Raw genomic sequence first — 18,361 nt, forward strand, 5'->3', positions numbered from 1 at the left:
TACAGGCACGCACCACCATGCCCAGCTAATTTTTTGTATTTTTAGTAGAGACGGGGTTTCACCATGTTGACCAGGATGGTCTCGATCTCTTGACCTCGTGATCCACCCGCCTCAGCCTCCCAAAGTTCTGGGATTACAGGCTTGAGCCACCGCGCCCGGCCTGATTTTCTTTTTAAATAATGATCTTGCTATATTGCCCAGGCTGGTCTGGCTTTGGGCTCAAGTGATCTTCACATCTCAGCTTCTTGAGTAGCTGGGACTACAGGCATATGCTGCCATGCCTGGCTGATTGGTCCTTTGTTGTAGGATGCTATTCTTGTTTCATAGACGGAACATCTTAATCTTATTTCTCTGAGGAAGGCTGTTGATAGGTAATGTATTTAGATGTAATAGAATTGTTTTTGCATATGGGTAGGACTTGTCATTGGGCTTCACTGGGGGAGATCTAGAAAGGGCCATTTGGGCCTTGGGGACTCCTGGATGTTAATTTTTTTTAGTATTTGCGTTTGGGTTTGTTAGATTTCCTTACAGAGGATTCTTCCAATCTCTAGCTCAAAAGGTCTAAGTGGCCAGGCATGGTGGCTTACACCTGTAATACCAGCACTTTTGGAGGCTGAGGTGGGCAGATCACTTGAGGTCAAGAGTTTGAAACTAGCCTGGCCAACATGGTAAAACCCTGTCTCTTCTAAAAATACAAAAATTATCTGGCCGTGGTGGCACCTGCCTGTAATTTCAGCTATTTGGGTGGTTGAGGCACGAGAATTGCTTGAACCTGGGAGGCGGAGGTTGCAGTGAGCCGATATGGCACCACTGTACTCCAGCCTGGGTGAGAAAGCACTGTCTCGAAAAGAAAAGAAAAGAAAAAAGATCTAAGCAACTGAGCATTTTGGGATTTGAATGGGCGAAGATAGCTAGGAATGTGTACCAACATGGTATGCTGACTTCCGCTTAACTCCCTTGTTTTTACTGTGATACTTTAACTTTCTCTGTAGTTCAGAGACTTTTTTTATCTTTTCCAGAGAATTAGCCTTTTTTTTTTTAAAATTCTGGCACAGGTAGGGGCAGTATATGGGGTTCTAACCTCTATTTTTTTTTATTTTTTCACCACTTCCAGGATACCCACTTCTTTAAATGACTTTAGTTGATGCTCTTCTTTTCAGTCTCACCTTACCTCTATTTTTAGAGCTATTTAATTCCACCAATTTCTGAGTCTCTTAGGGGTACTAGAGTACAAACTGGATTGCTTCTTAGATTTTTCTATTGTTGTCTTAGGATTCAGATAGCTTTTTAATTTCTGCTAATTTCTCATTCATGTCGCTTTTTTGTTTTAAAAATTCAGTGAATACTTTTCTCTCATTCATTTTGCCAAAGTTTGTAGGTTCATACCACTTGCAAAAAAAAAAAACCAAAAAACCCTCATTGTTGTCTTTTTATTGGTATTTTGAGAGGGAGTTAAATGTCTGTTTTTAAGTTACCATCTTTAAACCAAATCCCAGCTATTTAATTTCAGTGAGAAGAATTGCATTAAAAACAGAGCATGGAATCATTTTATGAATAATAATGCTGAACTTTGTTTTTAAAAATTATCCTAACCTAAAATGTTTAGGATCATAATAGCATTAAAAGAGATTTATGTTTGGTAAAAAATCAAAAGCATGATCAGTTTTTATGCTTAAAATATTTAGGATCATAGTAGCATTAAGAGAGATTTATATTTGGTAAAAAATCAAAAGCATGGTCAGTTTTCTAGTGGAAATTTTTCATGGCACTATAAATCTTCAGTAACAAGATTTTCTATGTTTCGTCTTTGTGTATCTTTTTTATTTTTAAGCAGTTTATAAGAAGGATTTAAAAGCTTCCATAGGACCATGCCCTCCCCACCCCGCAAAAAAACCCCGGAAAACTGTCATAGGAAGCCTAACTTTTCAAACCTTAGGGTTCAAAACTTCTAACCATCTTTTGTGTTTTTTTTCCTCTTTGTTCACTGTTTTATTTTTCACTTAAACGAGATAATCTGTAGCTGGAGAAAGTGATCCACTTGATGAAGATTCATGCCTTTTAAAAGCAAGTGTTATATAAAGGAAAAGGTAGAAGATAACTGACCTGGGGAAGATGGGGAAGACGTAATGAAAATGTGGGGTTTCAGTTATTGGTGATATAGCATTTTTCTGAAGAAATTTTTATCATCTTTGAGGAATGAAGATTGATTTGACATAGTATCTAAATACGTTTTTATTTACCTTCCTTTAGGGAGATGCACTTATTTACATGGAACCAGAGAAACAAGTGATGTCCAGGTCTTCAGATGAATGTGTCGTGGCTCTGTGTGACCAGTGGTTAGTCTCTCTTATAGCAAGATAATTCCCGTAGTCAATTTGCTCATCTTTGACTTAAAAAAAAAAATCCATTTGTCCACTCCCAGGTACTTGGATTATGGAGAAGAGAACTGGAAGAAACAGACATCTCAATGCTTGAAGAACCTGGAAACGTAAGATGGGAGAAAGGGAGGAAAAAGAAGATGAAAAATGTGGAAACAATAAAGTTGAAATGAAACAAAGAAGTGAAGTGATACAGACACTTTGTCTTCTGCTTTTTTCTAGATTCTGTGAGGAGACCAGGAGGAATTTTGAAGCCACCTTAGCTTGGCTACAAGAACATGCGTGCTCAAGAACTTACGGTTTAGGTAAACAAACTTTAAATTTTTCTCTTTGGATAACTTTGCCAGTTACACAGAAAATACATGTTTTTACCTTTCCGCTCCCCTCAGTTCTAGTGTTTTCTGAATTGAAAGCAAGAGGTTTTGGTTAGATGGTCAGGAAAACTAGGATGTAGTCCTCTATCATCTACTTGGTGGTAGAAATTATGTCCTCTCTAATCTATGTAGGTTTTATGGTATGACTTTTTTATAGAGAGACTCCAAGCTTCAACCATTTTGTCTTTTTTATTTATTTATTTATTTTTTATTTTTTTGAGGCAGAGTCTTGCTCTGTTGCCCAGGCTGGTGTGCAGTGATGTGATCTTGGCTAACTGCAACCTCTACCTCCCGAGTTCAGGTGATTCTCCTGCCTCAGCTTCCCAAGTAGCTGGGATTACAGGTGCCTGCCACTATGCTCGGCTAATTTTTTTAAATATTTTTAGTAGAGATGGGGTTTCACCATGTTGGCCAGTTTGGTCTTGGACTCCACCTGCCTCAGCCTCCCAAAGTGCTGGGATTACAGGCATGAGCCTCCATGCCTGGACCATTTTGTCTTTTATCTACTATTTTATTTTTATTAATCAAGAATAATTTAAGAGCTTCCTAAATAAGTTATCTTTGTAAATGCTAAAGCCTTCTTAAAAATGTGGATTCTATAGATGAAATGTGTCTTAGGTTCCTCATGCATTACTTTTTATATTTTAGGCACTCGCCTGCCTTGGGATGAGCAATGGTTGATTGAATCACTTTCTGACTCCACTATTTACATGGCATTTTACACAGTCGCACACCTGTTGCAGGGGGGTGACTTGCATGGACAGGCAGAGTCTCCGCTGGGCATTAGGTTGGTAAACAGATAAGGGAAAGGAGCATAATTTGCTAGTAAGAGTTGTGATCTTTGATTTACATATTGAAATGTTTTCATAAGAATTTATTTAGCAGAATTTAGTTGTAATGTTTTTGCTTTTTTACTATTGAACTGGGAAAAATTAATAAATAGCTCCTTATTATCATTATGTACTCTTCAGTCTTATGGAAGCTGTTGTCCTTATTTGTTCTTGTAACTACATTAAGAAAGAGATTCCTAATTCATCGTCAGATTTGGGTATTGATTCTTTCAAAGAAATTATATATATATATATATATATATATATATATATATATAAAATAGTTTGTTTTATTTTTAATACAGACCGCAACAGATGACCAAGGAAGTGTGGGATTATGTTTTCTTCACGGATGCTCCATTTCCTAAGACTGAGATCCCAAAGGAAAAATTAGATCAGTTAAAGCAGGAGTTTGAGTTCTGGTATCCTGTTGATCTTCGAGTCTCTGGCAAGGATCTTGTTCCAAATCATCTTTCATACTACCTTTATAATCATGTGGCTATGTGGCCGGAACAAAGGTGAATACTAAAATAGGTGTGGACTAAATTTGTTGGTTGTCAATGGCGGTGTCTTGTGCCTTCAAATATCTAAGAAATTATTGTGGAGGGGAGATTTGCCAGTTATGTTCTTTTTCTTATCTTAAATATGTACTGAAGCAGAAAGGTTACCTCCTATCTGTTATACCCAGAAATCCACATACTTACCCAAGGCACCAAAGCACATCATCTCAGGTGCATTCCTGGTCTGCTAGTAATTCATTTGACCTGTTAGATACAGAAATAATTCTAGAACATTAGAATTGGAAGGAACCTTCTCTTTAGAGCAGAGAGCCCCAAGATTCTGTCATTAGTTGTAGCAACATTCTGACTAGAGTTTGTTTCTTCAGAGTAATCCTTCTAGCCTTTTCCCTCTTTACCTAGATATGTCTCTACTTTTCCCTCTAGTCTCTCAAGTAGCTGAGGAAACAAACCTCACTCTGTTCAAATTTTATTTCATAAAACCAACACAATCTTTTGTGGCTTCTTGTATTTAGAATATAAGAATAAGGAATAAAAGGAAGATTTTGAAGTAGAGGAATAAATTAAAAAAAATTTTTTTTTTTTGAGGTGGAGTTTTGCTCTTGTTGCCCAGGCTGGAGTACAGTGGCATGGAATCCCAGGTTCAAGTGATTCTCCTGCCTCCTGTAGCTGAGATTACAGGCGTGTGTCACCACGCCTGGCTAATTTCGTGTTTTTGGTAGAGACGGCGTTCTACCACATTAGCCAGGCTGGTGGTCTCAATCTCCTGAACTCAGGTTATCTGCCTGCCTCGGCCTCCCAAGGTGCTGGGATTATAGGCATGAGCCACCGTGCTTGGCCCAGAGGAATAAAATAAATTTAATGTGGTTCTTACACTACTTGTCATCCAGTATTATTAATTACTTAATTGATTGATTTATTTTTGTGACAGAGTCTGGCTCTGTTGTTTGGGCTAAAGTGCAGTGGCATGATCTTGGCTCACTGTATCCTTGACCTCACGGGCTCAAGTGATCCTCACACCTCAGCCTTCTGAGTAGCTGAGATTAGCCACATGTCACCATGCTTGGCTAAGTTTTTTTATTTTTTGTAGAGATGAAGTCTCACTTTGTTGCCTAGGCTGGTCTCAAACTCCTGGACTCAAGTGTTCCTCCTGTCTCTGCCTCCCAAAGTACTCGGATTACAGGTGTGAGCCATTGCACCTGTTCCTAGTATTTTTCTCTATTGTTTAAAATGTATTTTGTGCTCGCTTCTGTAGCACATATGCTAAAATTGGAACGACACAGAGAAGATTAGCATGGCCCCTGCGCAAGGATGACACGCAAATTCGTGAAGCGTTCCATATTTAAAAAAAAAAGAAAAAAATAAAATAAAAAATAAAATGTATTTTGAGGCAAATTGGATATCCCAGAAGTATTCTTTACCAATAAGTTGAGTCTTCATCCCTTTGCACCAATTTTTTTCACATTTATTAGGTTTTTAAAAATTATGGATAAGTAATAACATCAAATGCTTATGTCAGGTACTTTAAATCACTTTAAGTAATTCCTTTCACTACAGCTTTTCGAGGAGGATCTTCAGTATTAATTTTCTGTAGGCAGGGAATTGTACTGAGGAATAGAGGAATAAATCATCACCCGAAGCTACCCAGCTAATAAATGACAGTATGGAAATCCAGAGAGATTGGCTCCAGAACTCTTGCTGTCAACCTCCCATATGATCTCATTGCTAGAATGAATGAATGACATGTACATAGTTTGAAATTTTAAAGAGTACATAAAGGTGAAAAGTTAAAAGTGAACTTTCACCCTTTCCTGCACACTGCTCTATTTCCCAAAACTCATCATGATGCTGTTGTTTTCTTGTGATTTTTACATACCAGCATCCTATAACTCTATTTATTTTTTTATTTTTAAAATTTTATTTTATTTTTTTTTTGAGACGGAGTTTCGCTCTTGTTAACCAGGCTGGAGTGCAATGGCGCGATCTCGGCTCACCGCAACCTCCGCCTCCTGGGCTCAGGCAATTCTCCTGCCTCAGTCTCCTAAGTAGCTAGGATTACAGGCACGTGCCACCAGGCCCAGCTAGTTTTTTGTATTTTTAGTAGAGACGGGGTTTCACCGTGTTGACCAGGATGGTCTCGATTTCTCGACCTCGTGATCCACCCGCCTCGGCCTCCCAAAGTGCTGGGATTACAGGCTTGAGCCACCGCGCCCGGCCTAAAATTTTATTTCTTTTGCTTTTAAAAAATTTTTTAAATTTCTTTTTCTTTTTTCATTTTGCTCATCTGCAACTGTCTTGATCGAGTTATATCTATTTATTTTTTAATGTATACAAAGAAACCATGTTGTTTATACTGTTCTGCCTTATGTTTTCACACATATTTTTCAGATCTTTTTGTATCTGTATGTGTAGCCCCACCTAAGTAGTTAACATGCTTGTGTACCTGTATCATGGTGTGTGTAGCCAGTCCTTTGGTTTGTTTTCATTTCCCATTACAAAAGACTACAGTATATATCCTTGTACAAAATTTATCTTAGCAAACCTTTATGAGTCGATTAGCTTTCACCTCAGAATTTTAAGCCTGAACTATCATCTTTCTTTGTCTCTTATTTTCCGTCTTTAAACATTTACCTGTGAAGTGACAAATGGCCTAGAGCTGTGAGAGCAAATGGACATCTCCTCCTGAACTCTGAGAAGGTAAAGCTTGTTGCATCTTGAAAATTTAAAATTCTGTGGAAGGTTTTTCAGATTTAGGGTATAGCACTTTTTTAAAAAAATGTGTGTAAGAAATAATGTGTCTGGATATGGTGACTCATTCCTGTAATCCCAGAGCTTTGGGAGGCCAACGTGGGAGGATCACTTGAGTCCAGGAGTTCAAGACCAGCCTGGACAATATAGTGAGCCCTCAACTATATAGTGAGCCACTACCAAAAAAATTAATAAATAAGAAATAATATGAATTAATCAGAGTTAAAAACCTTCCAATTAGCATATTTAGGACTAAGCATAAATTGATTTTTATCTTTAAAATTGAGCAAGGGGAATAGGTAGTATTAATTGAAGGGAGAGATAGGGAAAAGTTGCCTATTTATAACACTTGTATTTAGAGTGGCAAAAGGTGACACAATTTTTTTGTGTGTTTTTAGTAAAGACAGAGTTTTATCATGTTGGCCAGGCTGATCTCAAACTCCTGACCTCGTGATCTGCCTGCCTCGGCCTCCCAAAGTACACGGATTATAGGCGTGAGCCACCGAGCCTGACATTTTTTTTTTTTTTTTAACAAATTCACCTTTATTTATTGACTTTTCATTAGGTTAAATCCTTGAGGGGTACAGCATCACTCAGATTCTGTGTCCAATAGGAATTTGGCATGAACCATGCTACTGTTCCTGTGGGCCCGAGTTACCTTTCCCCAGATTACTCTGGTTTGGTTTGGTTTGCTGCCCGGAGTCGCTGTAATATTCTTTGCTTTGTATACATAAGCACATCTCTTCCCAAATAGAATTGTTTCATCTTGAGTATAAATACCTTAATTTTTTTTTTGTTTTTTAAGATGGAGTCTCGCACTGTCGCCCAGGGTGGTGTGCAGTGGCGCGATCTCGGCTTGCTTCCCCCTGTCTCCCAGGTTCAAGTGATTCTCCTGCCTCAGTCTCCTGAGTAGCTAGGATTACAGGTGCCTGCCACCACATCTGGCTAATTTTTTGTATTTTTAGTAGAGATGGAATTTCACTATGTTGGCCAGGCTGGTCTCGAACTCCTGACCTTGTGATCTGCCTACCTTAGCCTCCTAAAGTTCTGGGATTACAGACATGAGCCACCGCTCCCAGCCAGCACCTTCAGTTTTACAAAGAGCTGTGTGTTACAGAGACCCTGCTTATAGCCAGCAAAAATGGTCTTGGACCACAGCCTTCCAGACATATTTCCTTTTAGAAATCCTCTTCCCAGTAGGCCTCCACAGGATCCAAGCTGGCAGGAAGAGCTATTTTTCTTACTAATTTGAGAAAATGGTTTGGTGCTTTTTGTTTTATACTGTGACTGGCCACTAAATTAGTGGAAAGATAGAATTTTGGAGTCTGTAGGATTTTTAGGTGTCACTTAATGCTCCTTCTCAAGCAGTATAGTAGTCCTCTCTATGCTTCTACTGTTATTATCACTACTGTTACTGTTAATAATATGTGTGTGTGTGTGTGTTTTTAAAACAGACTTCATAGGAATTTATTTTACTAATCAATATCCTCAATAGGAAGTTCTGCAAACTTGACAGACCCCTCATTTGCCCCTATAATACTTTTGTGCAAATTAGAGAAGGCACCCCCTCCTTGACTTAAAAAAAGTTATAGTATTATTTATTTCTCATTAATAAAAATGGTAACAAATTGGATTTGTTACAACCAATGAATTTTGCTGTAACCAACTGAATAGTAATGACAGTATTAGTTGTCAAAAGTGCTGTGTCATAATGAAAATCAGTTGTAGGGGGCCGGGTACGTTGGCTCATGCCTGTAATCTTAGCACTTTGGGAAGCCAAGGCGGGTGGGTCACCTGAGGTCAGGAGTTTGAGACCAGCCTGGCCAACAGTGAAACTTTGTCTCTACTAAAAATACAAAAAAATTAGCCAGACATGTAATCCCAGCTGCTCGGGAGGCTGAGGCAGGAGAACCAATTGAACCTGAGAGATAGAGGTTGCAGTGAGCTGAGAATGTGCCATTGCACTCCAGCCTGGGCGACAAGAGTGAAACTCTGTCTCAAAAAAAAAAAAAAAAAATTAAAGAAAGAAAGAAAGAAAATAGTTGTAGGTTTAAACAAATGGCAGATGACATAAATTGCATTATGTAACATCAGACTGATCCTGTGCCGTAATATTGAAAGGTAATTTAAAAAATTCCTTCAAGATTATCTGTATATTAGACTGAAAAACTGCTGTTTAGAAGCACAGGAGATTTTAATAGATTTTGTTAGATCAACAAGGAACTTAATTATTGAACTCGTTTCTTCTTTGTTTAAGTCAAAGAGGAACAATGTATATATTATTCCTCTTAGAACATGACGTTTTCTTTGGTCTGTCTGAACGTTGTTGTACTATATTGATTTTATTAGAACAAGATATGTATTGCCATGTAGTATAATAGAAAACTGATACAATCATCATTTCCTTTTGACATCAGCATTTTGAAACAATAAAGATTGCTAGGCTGTGAGCGGCCCCTCTTCAGTTGCGTTGCCCTCAGGCAGAGCACAACTTGAACAACCGATTATTGTGACCCTAATTAATGATAGGAGGGTTCCTAGAATTCGAACTCCAGCCTCATGAGCTGGTCCATTCCATTTCAGAATGATTTTAATTGCTGTAAAGCTCTTCCGTGGGTAACCAGCTGGTGTTCCAGAGTTATAGTAGAGTCATTACACATCTCTAACCCAATTACCAGGAGAGAGTATAGTAGGTGTCCCCAAACGACGGCCCACGGGCTGCATGCGGCCCCCTGAGGCCATTTATCTGGCCCCTTGCTGCACTTCAGGAAGGGGCACCTCTTTCACTGGTGGACAGTGAGAGGAGCACAGTATGTTGCGGCCCTCCAACGGTCTGAGGGACAGTGAACTGGCCCCCTGTGTAAAAAGTTTGGGGAGGCCTGGAGTATAGGCTAAGCCACAGTGGACTGAGCCTGAGTCTGGAGGTCCTCTTCTAGCTGTGTCACTGATAGCTGAGTGACCCAAACAAGTCACTTATTGACTGAACTTCAGTTTTGACCTCTCTAAAATTAATATATCTTTTCCTTTCTGTATTTCAAATTCCTTTTTGTTTTTATCTGGTCATGACCAACCTAGTTAATTTTATTTGGTTGATTTGATTTATTTTATTTATATTACTGTTATTAATGCTTGATCACTGACTCTTTCAGATGTCAAAATCCACAGGCAACTTCCTCACTTTGACCCAAGCTATTGACAAATTTTCAGCAGATGGTGAGTAAACATTTTTCTTACTGCTGTTCCATAGGGTCCAGCTCTCCTTATAGAAGACAAGTGAAAATTGGTGTTTTAATTTTACTCTCTGTTTTGCTTTTTAACAAAATTTAAAAATATTAATGTTTCCTTTGTGGATGAGCAACATAATATTTAAAATATAAGAATTGCTGACATGATGTATTCAGGAACATATCAAGTGGAAGTTACTTTGAGTCTTCTTTTAATGAACTCACTATCATCGCTAAGATTCAAGACTTGTTTTGTAAAGATGTTGAGTATGTAGAAGGTTTTCCAAGATATTTCCTCTGTATTTTATATTCCATTATTTTTAACTGAGACAGAGTCCTGTTACATTTTATTATTACTTTGTCAAGAGAAGAAATGCACTGTGCTGAAGGAACCATTAATGTCTTATATGATTAGTCATTGGTCATCATGGTACTTTTTATTGATCAAGGCTAATGCAGTTTGTGTTCTCAGTATTTTGACTGGACACCAAAGCCAACGGCAGAAAGAACTGTATCCAAATACTATAGTTAGTCTGTTTCTTACAAGATATATAAGCAATTATGAAACTACTTTATGTGTATATATTAGGATTGAATAAATAAGTAACCAGGTAGATAATGAGAATCTCTGCCTCACAGAGCTCACTATCAGAAAAAGAAGCTATAAATAAATAAAGGGAGAATGCTAGAATGAGCCCTATGGGGTTGGATTGGATTTGGTGATAAAAGTATGAGCTTATGGTTTTTATTTTGTATATAGATATAAAAATAGACATAGATATGTGTATGTATGGGTTAGTATACAAATATGAATTGTTAAGTGAAAAAGGCATATGGTAGAACTTGAATGTTTTGATTGGACACCAAAGCTAAAGACAGAAAACTACATAATGAGTTCCCTCTTTTTTTTTTTTTTTTTTTTTTAACAATATAGTGTTCCATTATAGCAGGTGTCCCCAAACTACGGCCCACGGGCCGCATGCGGTCCCCTGAGGCCATTTATCCGGCCCCCCGCCACACTTCAGGAAGGGGCACCTCTTTCACTGGTGGTCAGTGAGAGGAGCACAGTATGTGGCAGCCCTCCAATGGTCTGAGGGACAGTGAACTGGCCCCCTGTGTAAAAAGTTTGGGGACGCCTGCATTATAGGAATGTCCTAAGGTTTAATTGATGGACATTTAGTTTTGTTTTTTTTGTTTTTTTTTCCAATATTTTAGAATGGAAGATTTCGGTAGTACTAAGAGGTGAGATTTGAAAAAGTAAAGTTTTATTAGTGGTAAACTTGTAAGAAACTAGTTTTAAAACTCAGAAAAATTCATATGCGTTTGTACATATAAGGTACCAGTATGTATTCTTATGCATTAAAATGTATTATGCCACCTCTAAATGAGGCTGAGATGTTAAGAGAACCACATAGAAATGTATATCTATTTCTATCCCCAGTTTATCATTTTCTGTCTCGGCCTAATTAAAGATCACTTTGTTTCATTAACTCAACATGCCTGAGAAGAAACATATAATGATGCTAAGCAGATGCAGATCAATATAGATGGTTCGAATATTTTAACATCACAGTTAGGTGTGCTACCTTTTGGTGACTTTAAGTTTTGTTTTTGATGTGGGACAGTCCTTTAAAGCATTTGTTAATTTATATATGGGCTTTGCAATGTACCCAGCTGGACACATAGGACACAATTGATACACAGTAACCATATTTTTAATTCATTGACTTTTTTTCTTCTTCCAGGAATGCGTTTGGCTCTGGCTGATGCTGGTGACACTGTAGAAGATGCCAACTTTGTGGAAGCCATGGCAGATGCAGGTATCCTTCGTCTGTACACCTGGGTAGAATGGGTGAAAGAAATGGTTGCCAACTGGGACAGCCTAAGAAGTGGTCCTGCTGACACTTTCAATGACAGAGTTTTTGCCAGGTAATCTGTAGATCCCAATCATTTTGTATTTTAGAATTACTTAGTCCTGGTGCATTTTAAAGTTTTCTTTTTCTTTTTTCAAATAAAATAAATTAATGATAATAATAGCTAGTATTCATTGAAGGCTTACTTGTGCCAGGTGCTATGCTAAGTATTTTGTGTCCGTTATCTGACTTTAGCCTCAAAGCAACCTCAAATAATATAGATATAATTAGCTCTGTTTTATAAATAAAGAAACTGAAGCTTAGAACATTAAGTATTTCCTTACATGCTTCAAAGCTAGTAGTTGCAAACTTGGGATATGAACTTGCATCTGTCTGTCTTGAAAACCTGTTCTCATAACCGTTTTGCCATGCTGTCTTGCTTTAGAACAGGGCAAAATGGTTAAAGGAAAAGTAGATTAAAAGAAAAGGATAACTATTTTTAGAGTCATCCTAAGCAATGGTATTGCAAAGATAATAAGACATGATTCTTCCTTACTGTCTAGCAAGAGAGACAAATACCCAATCAGTTTCTTTGTTTTTTTTTTTTTTTCCCCCAATCAGTTTCTAAGTGCAATAATAGAGTTAAGGAGAATTCAGTGATGTCATGTGAATTCTGGGTTTCTTGAAAAATAAACAATGTTTTCAGGGAGAAGAGAAAGTGGGGATAAGCCATGGAAAGGGTCTGATATTTATTTGAAATATATTATCTGGTGGGCAGAGGTAGGAGATGAAACAGGTTGGGGCCAGATTAGGCCAAATTAAGAAGGACCTGGATTGGTATAAGAAATATTTTTTCTAATATCCAGTATTAGTTATTGTAGATGCAACAATTAAAACCTGACTATGGCCAGGCACTGTAGCTCACACCTGTAAACCAGGCACTTTGAGAGGCTGAGATGGGAGGATTGCTTGTGCCCAGGAGTTCAAGAACAGCCTAGGCAACAAAGCAAGATTCTGTCTTTACCAAAAAAAAAAAAAAAAAAAAAGATTAGCTGGGTATGCCTGTAGTCCTATTATTTGGGAGGCTGAGGTGAGAACCTTTGAGCCTAGGAGTTCAAGGCTACAGTGAGCTGTGTTCATGCCACTGCACTCTTCTGGGTGACAGAGAGAGACCCTGTCTCAAAAAAAAACCCAAAAAACAAAAAACCCAAACCTGGCTACAGCCTTAGTTAAGCTATTTTCACACATTGCATTTTGGGCTTTATAAGAATAAAGTGTCCATCAAGAAATTTTTAAACAAGCATCATTTACTATGTCATAAACAGGAGCTGTAAGCAGTGTCAGATCTCAGTACTTAAGGATGCAGAGAGAATAGAGGGACTGCCATAGTCTGTTTTAAGGAATGCAAAGATGGTGTTGTGATGAGCAGTTTTAAATCATTTGGACATTGTTCTCATTTTACTGCCTATTTGTATATGCAGCAGTTTTGTATACCTATGTATAAGTGCCTTTAAACTCAGTAACCTTTTTTTCCCCTTACTCACTAGTGAATTGAATGCAGGAATTATAAAAACAGATCAAAACTATGAAAAGATGATGTTTAAAGAAGCTTTGAAAACAGGATTTTTTGAGTTTCAGGTAGGCTGTTGATTCTTTTGGTAGCTATAAAACATGTCAATGTGAACATTCTGTATTTTCCTCCTTTTATCTTCCTGCTATAGCACAATTACTTGCCTAAAGTGTAGACTATGAAAATCCTGCCAGAAAACTTTAAAATTCTTCAATAAATTGGGATTTTTAGCTTATTTTCTTTGGTATTTTTTCTCTTAATATAAATAATTCTGCTCCTAGTTAAGCCATGAACATCAATATAAAGGAGATTAGATCTAAAATTCAGCTATACTTTCCAGGAAAACATTTCAAAATTGATAAAAACTAAGGCAAAATTGCGATCAATTGCCATTAGTTTGAGAGCAAGTGTTTTCTGAGGTTTTCCACAAGGTGTCAGTATTTCCTCGTTTGGCATTTAAAGTGCTTAAAGTAAAAATGTAGCTTTACTCGATGAGCTATGTAAAAGATCACATTGAGATTTATATAACTTGGTTTTCAGAGATGTGGTTAAATAAGGATAAATGCTGAGCATAGTAATGTGTTGTATTTATAGTCTTTTTTATATTTAATATTCTATATGCTGCTAAGAGCAGTTTTAATAAACAGTTAAAAAAGTTGTTCAGCTTTTATGTCTCAGTTACAAACTGTCTGTAAAAAAATTCTTATTTTGAAAATTATTAGTATAAAACTGCCATGTACTTTGGACAAAGATAAATACTTGCAAATTCTTAAAGTAAAACCTTTACAGTAATTTGTTAGGGATTTTTTTTTTTTTTTTTTTTTTTGAGACAGAGTGTTGTTTTGTTGCCAGGCGCCAGGCGCCAGGCTAGAGTGCAGTGGCACGATCTCAGCTCACTGCAACCTCTGCCTCCCGGGTTCAAGCAGTACTCCTGCCTCAGCCTCCAGAGTGGCTGGGACTACAGGCATGCGCCACCACACCAGCTAATTTTTGTATTTTTAGTAGAGACGGGGTTTCACCATGTTGGCCAGGATGGTCTCCATCTCTTGACCTTGTGATCCGCCTGCCTCGGCCTCCCAAAGTGCTGGGATTACAGGTGCGAGCCACTGCCCCTGGCCTTTGTTATGGATTTTTACAAGACTGGAAACTTAAAAATATATCAAAGCTGGCCATGCAGGGGTTCACACCTGTAATCCCAGCACTTTGGGAGGCTGAGGTTGGTGAATTACAAGGTTGGGAGATCAAGACCATCCTGGCCAACGTGGTGAAACCCTGTCTCTACTAAAAATACCAAAATTACCTGGGCATGGTGGCGCATGCCTGTAATCCCAGCTACTCGGGAAGCTCAGGCATGAGAATTGCTTGAACCCAGGAGGCGGAGATTGCAGTGAGCCGAGATCGTACCACTGCACTCCAGCCTGGCAACAGAGTGAGACTCTGTCTTAACACACACACACACACAAATATTAAAACCAAGATACTGAAATTAAAAAAAAAATTATTTTAAAGAAGGTGAGGGAAATGGTAAATAATTTCAAATTTTACAGGCCGCAAAAGATAAGTACCGTGAATTGGCTGTGGAAGGTATGCACAGAGAACTTGTGTTCCGGTTTATTGAGGTTCAGACACTTCTCCTGGCTCCATTCTGTCCACATTTGTGTGAGCACATCTGGACGCTCCTGGGAAAGGTACCTTTATGCATTTAAAATATTTTTAGTGGCTTTGATTTTGACTTCATTAAGTAAATGTGCTAACATTGTTATTTAAGAGAGAAAGTCTGAAACAGTTAATTCAAGAATAGTGCTGGATTCAGCATCATAATTGTGACAGGTTAAACCAGAGCTATCTCCTATTGAGATGGATATATATGTGCCCTTATTTATATACACACAGTATACACATATTTTTAAAAGTTGAAAATATTAAGAAATACATAAACAACTGTTATGAGCTGCTTATAAACAGAGATATAGGTGTATGTTTGCATAAATATTCTTGTTTTATATAAAACTTCTGGCATACATAGGACTTAATATTTAGAGATGTTATATTAGTATTCTTACTGTAAATATAAATTCAATTATTTCTACTAGTCTGGCAGATAAATAGACTGACTGGTTTAGTAACTACTTTCCAATCTTATTAGTTGGGTTCTTTTGCATTTTTAATGCATGAACAATGCAGAAATGTGCTCATGATCTATATACCAAATAGCCATACTTGAATACTGGATGTATTAACAGGATAAAAACTGAGTGTATGCATAATTTATATAATAATGATTAAATTTAGGCAAATTAGCATTACATAATTTTCTTTGAAAGTGAGCATATGTATATGGATATTAATATGCTTGTACAAATGGATGCTAATTAAGAATGTAGTCAGACTTCACAGCTTGAATTCTAGGAAACATTAGATCAGGGGCTGTGGAAGTATGCTATGTGTAGTCAAGTTTGAACTTCGAGCACACAATTACAGATGGTATCCTTGATATGAAACTATAATCAAGAACCATAAAATAGTTATATTGTCTAATCTCACTGAACTTTTTTTTTGTTTTTCTTTTTCTAAAAGCCCGACTCAATTATGAATGCTTCATGGCCTGTGGCAGGTCCTGTGGATGAAGTTTTAATACGCTCCTCACAGTATCTCATGGAAGTAACACATGACCTTAGACTACGACTCAAGACCTATATGATGCCAGCTAAAGGGAAGGTAAGTTTTTTTTTTTAAAGCTCATTCCTTAAAAGTTATTGGTCAGATAACACTTAACAGTAATGAAAGTTAAAAAGATTTTCATTAATGGCGAAGACAGTGGTGGTGTATATTGGGGGAGGGTTCTTCTCATTTTTGGTTTATATAAAAGCTACTGAATGTTTTTCTTTCTTTTACTACCTAGAAGACTGACAGACAACCCCCGCAGAAGCCCTCACATTGCACCATCTATGTGGCGAAGACCTATCCACCTTGGCAACATACCGCCCTGTCTGTTCTACGTAAACACTTTGAGGTGATGCTCTCAGTAGACTCCCCACTCCGCTGCCCCCAACACTGTTGTATGCTGTCTGTGTTTTTAGGATGTTGGCAATGTCTGGGCGAAGAAAGATAGTCAGCTTTGTTTCATTTCCTATAGGAAGAGAGCATACTTTATTACTCTTGGTGGCTCTTAAATTTATGTTGAGGAAAAGCTGCTGTTTTTCTGTCGTTTCTGAAACGTTTATACAAAAATACCTTGGATCTAGTTGAATGTAATCAGAAGAAGTGGGGGTTTTCATATGTTTTAAATGTGATTCGGTTTGATAATTACCTATAGGAATGCAGAGCTTGAAGACATTTTTGGCTGTGCCAGGTAATGATAATCCTATTTAAAGGGAACTCAATAACTTAAGTTTTCGTTAAAGAAAAAAATCGGCCTGGTGTGGTGGCTCACGTTTGTAATCCCAGCACTTTGAGAGGCCGAGGCGGGGTGGATTACCTGAGGTCAGCAGTTCAAGACCAACCTGGCCAACATGGTGAAACCCCATCTCTAAAAAAAAAAAAAAAGAAAAGAAAAGAAAAGAAAAGAAAAAAATCTGTTTTTCTTCTACATTAAAAATGTGGAAACAAAGTATGTGTTGTGGACTTTGGCTTTTTTGCTTAGGGATTATTGAACAGTTATTGGTAGATGCAGACCACTAAGGTGCACTTAAAAGTGAGAGATGAAATAGGAGGGATACAAAATAGGAGGGATAGTGGTCAAAACGTAAAGCAGAAACAAAGAAAAAATTCTTAGCTTTTATTTTCTAGATGGTTATTGAAATTTTGCTTCAATACTTTTCATATAAGAAATGCTAAGAAAAGCTACTTTTACATTTGTAAAATTTGGTAGAAAGAGAAGAGCAAATGTTTTTGTATTCCTTGTGAGTCTTTTTATGGAGAACGGCTTCAGCCTTTGATTATGTATGATAGAAATACAAGGTGGCCTTTAGAATCAGCTTGTAGATTTTGAATTAAGGTAAATAAAAGATAAAATCTACTTTGGTTGGTAGAAAAGTAAAACTGCCTCAGTGGAATATATATTCATACCAGCAATTTCAAGGAAGCAATGAAAGAATCCAAGTAGAGTATGTAATGTCCTAGGTATTAAAAAAATCCATCACCTCTGTTCTTTTTGACATTGTATTTTTACTTGGTGTTCATTGGCTAGATAATTGAAAACAATGGTATTTTTTGGCATTAACAGCCTTCTTTTAGATTTTGTATGTTTTCATCCATAAGAATGAAAAGAATGTTTATGTATAATCACAAAGTGTTCTTATTTGAATATAGCATCTTTTTGGTGACATAAGGCAAAGGAGTGTTTCCCGCCCTTTTTCTTTTTTATCTGTTTCAGAGGAATATGTTGACAAATAGAATATTTTTTTCCTGTATACTTTAGTAAAGGTTAGAATTGAAAGTAAATAGATTATTTGAAAATATGTTTGTTTTCATTTAGATTCATTACCAAACCTTGGTTTTATAATAAGGAGAAAATAAGTCACCCAAAACTTTGAAAAGACCACTTACTTTGTGTCTCACTCTTTTGAGGGGACGATTAATATTTGTAGAAAGAATGAATTTAGATTCATTTAAAGCACACTTGGATTGTACTCACTAGTGATAGATGATAGATATTTATTTTTGAGTAGATAGAAATGATATATATATATATATATATATATATATATATATATATATATTTTTTATGAGAGGGAGTTTTGCTCTTGTTACCCAGGCTGGAGTGCAATGGCGCGATCTCGGCTCACCGCAACCTCCGCCTCCTGGGTTCAGGCAATTCTCCTGCCTCAGCCTCCTGAGTAGCTGGGATTACAGGCACACGCCACC

At 37.3% G+C, this 18,361-nt stretch overlaps 1 protein-coding gene and 1 non-coding gene across 2 annotated transcripts in view; both read left to right on the forward strand.

Annotated features, from left to right (window-relative positions):
• Positions 1-18,361, forward strand: part of LARS1 (leucyl-tRNA synthetase 1) — a 74,790-nt gene that overhangs the window by 41,760 nt on the left and 14,669 nt on the right. The window contains exons 16-27 of the mRNA XM_039475920.2: positions 2,251-2,336; positions 2,423-2,488; positions 2,601-2,683; positions 3,401-3,539; positions 3,888-4,100; positions 6,740-6,797; positions 9,998-10,061; positions 11,818-12,001; positions 13,473-13,563; positions 15,043-15,183; positions 16,073-16,213; positions 16,398-16,508. Coding sequence (XP_039331854.1) covers positions 2,251-2,336; positions 2,423-2,488; positions 2,601-2,683; positions 3,401-3,539; positions 3,888-4,100; positions 6,740-6,797; positions 9,998-10,061; positions 11,818-12,001; positions 13,473-13,563; positions 15,043-15,183; positions 16,073-16,213; positions 16,398-16,508 — 1,377 coding nt within the window. The remainder of the gene's footprint in view (positions 1-2,250; positions 2,337-2,422; positions 2,489-2,600; positions 2,684-3,400; positions 3,540-3,887; positions 4,101-6,739; positions 6,798-9,997; positions 10,062-11,817; positions 12,002-13,472; positions 13,564-15,042; positions 15,184-16,072; positions 16,214-16,397; positions 16,509-18,361) is intronic.
• On the forward strand, positions 5,340-5,446 carry LOC120365592 (U6 spliceosomal RNA). The gene has a single exon (XR_005580483.1). It is a non-coding gene; the product is annotated as a U6 spliceosomal RNA (small nuclear RNA).

The sequence above is a fragment of the Saimiri boliviensis genome, chromosome 1 (assembly GCF_048565385.1).
Source record: "Saimiri boliviensis isolate mSaiBol1 chromosome 1, mSaiBol1.pri, whole genome shotgun sequence".
NCBI lineage: Eukaryota > Metazoa > Chordata > Mammalia > Primates > Cebidae > Saimiri > Saimiri boliviensis.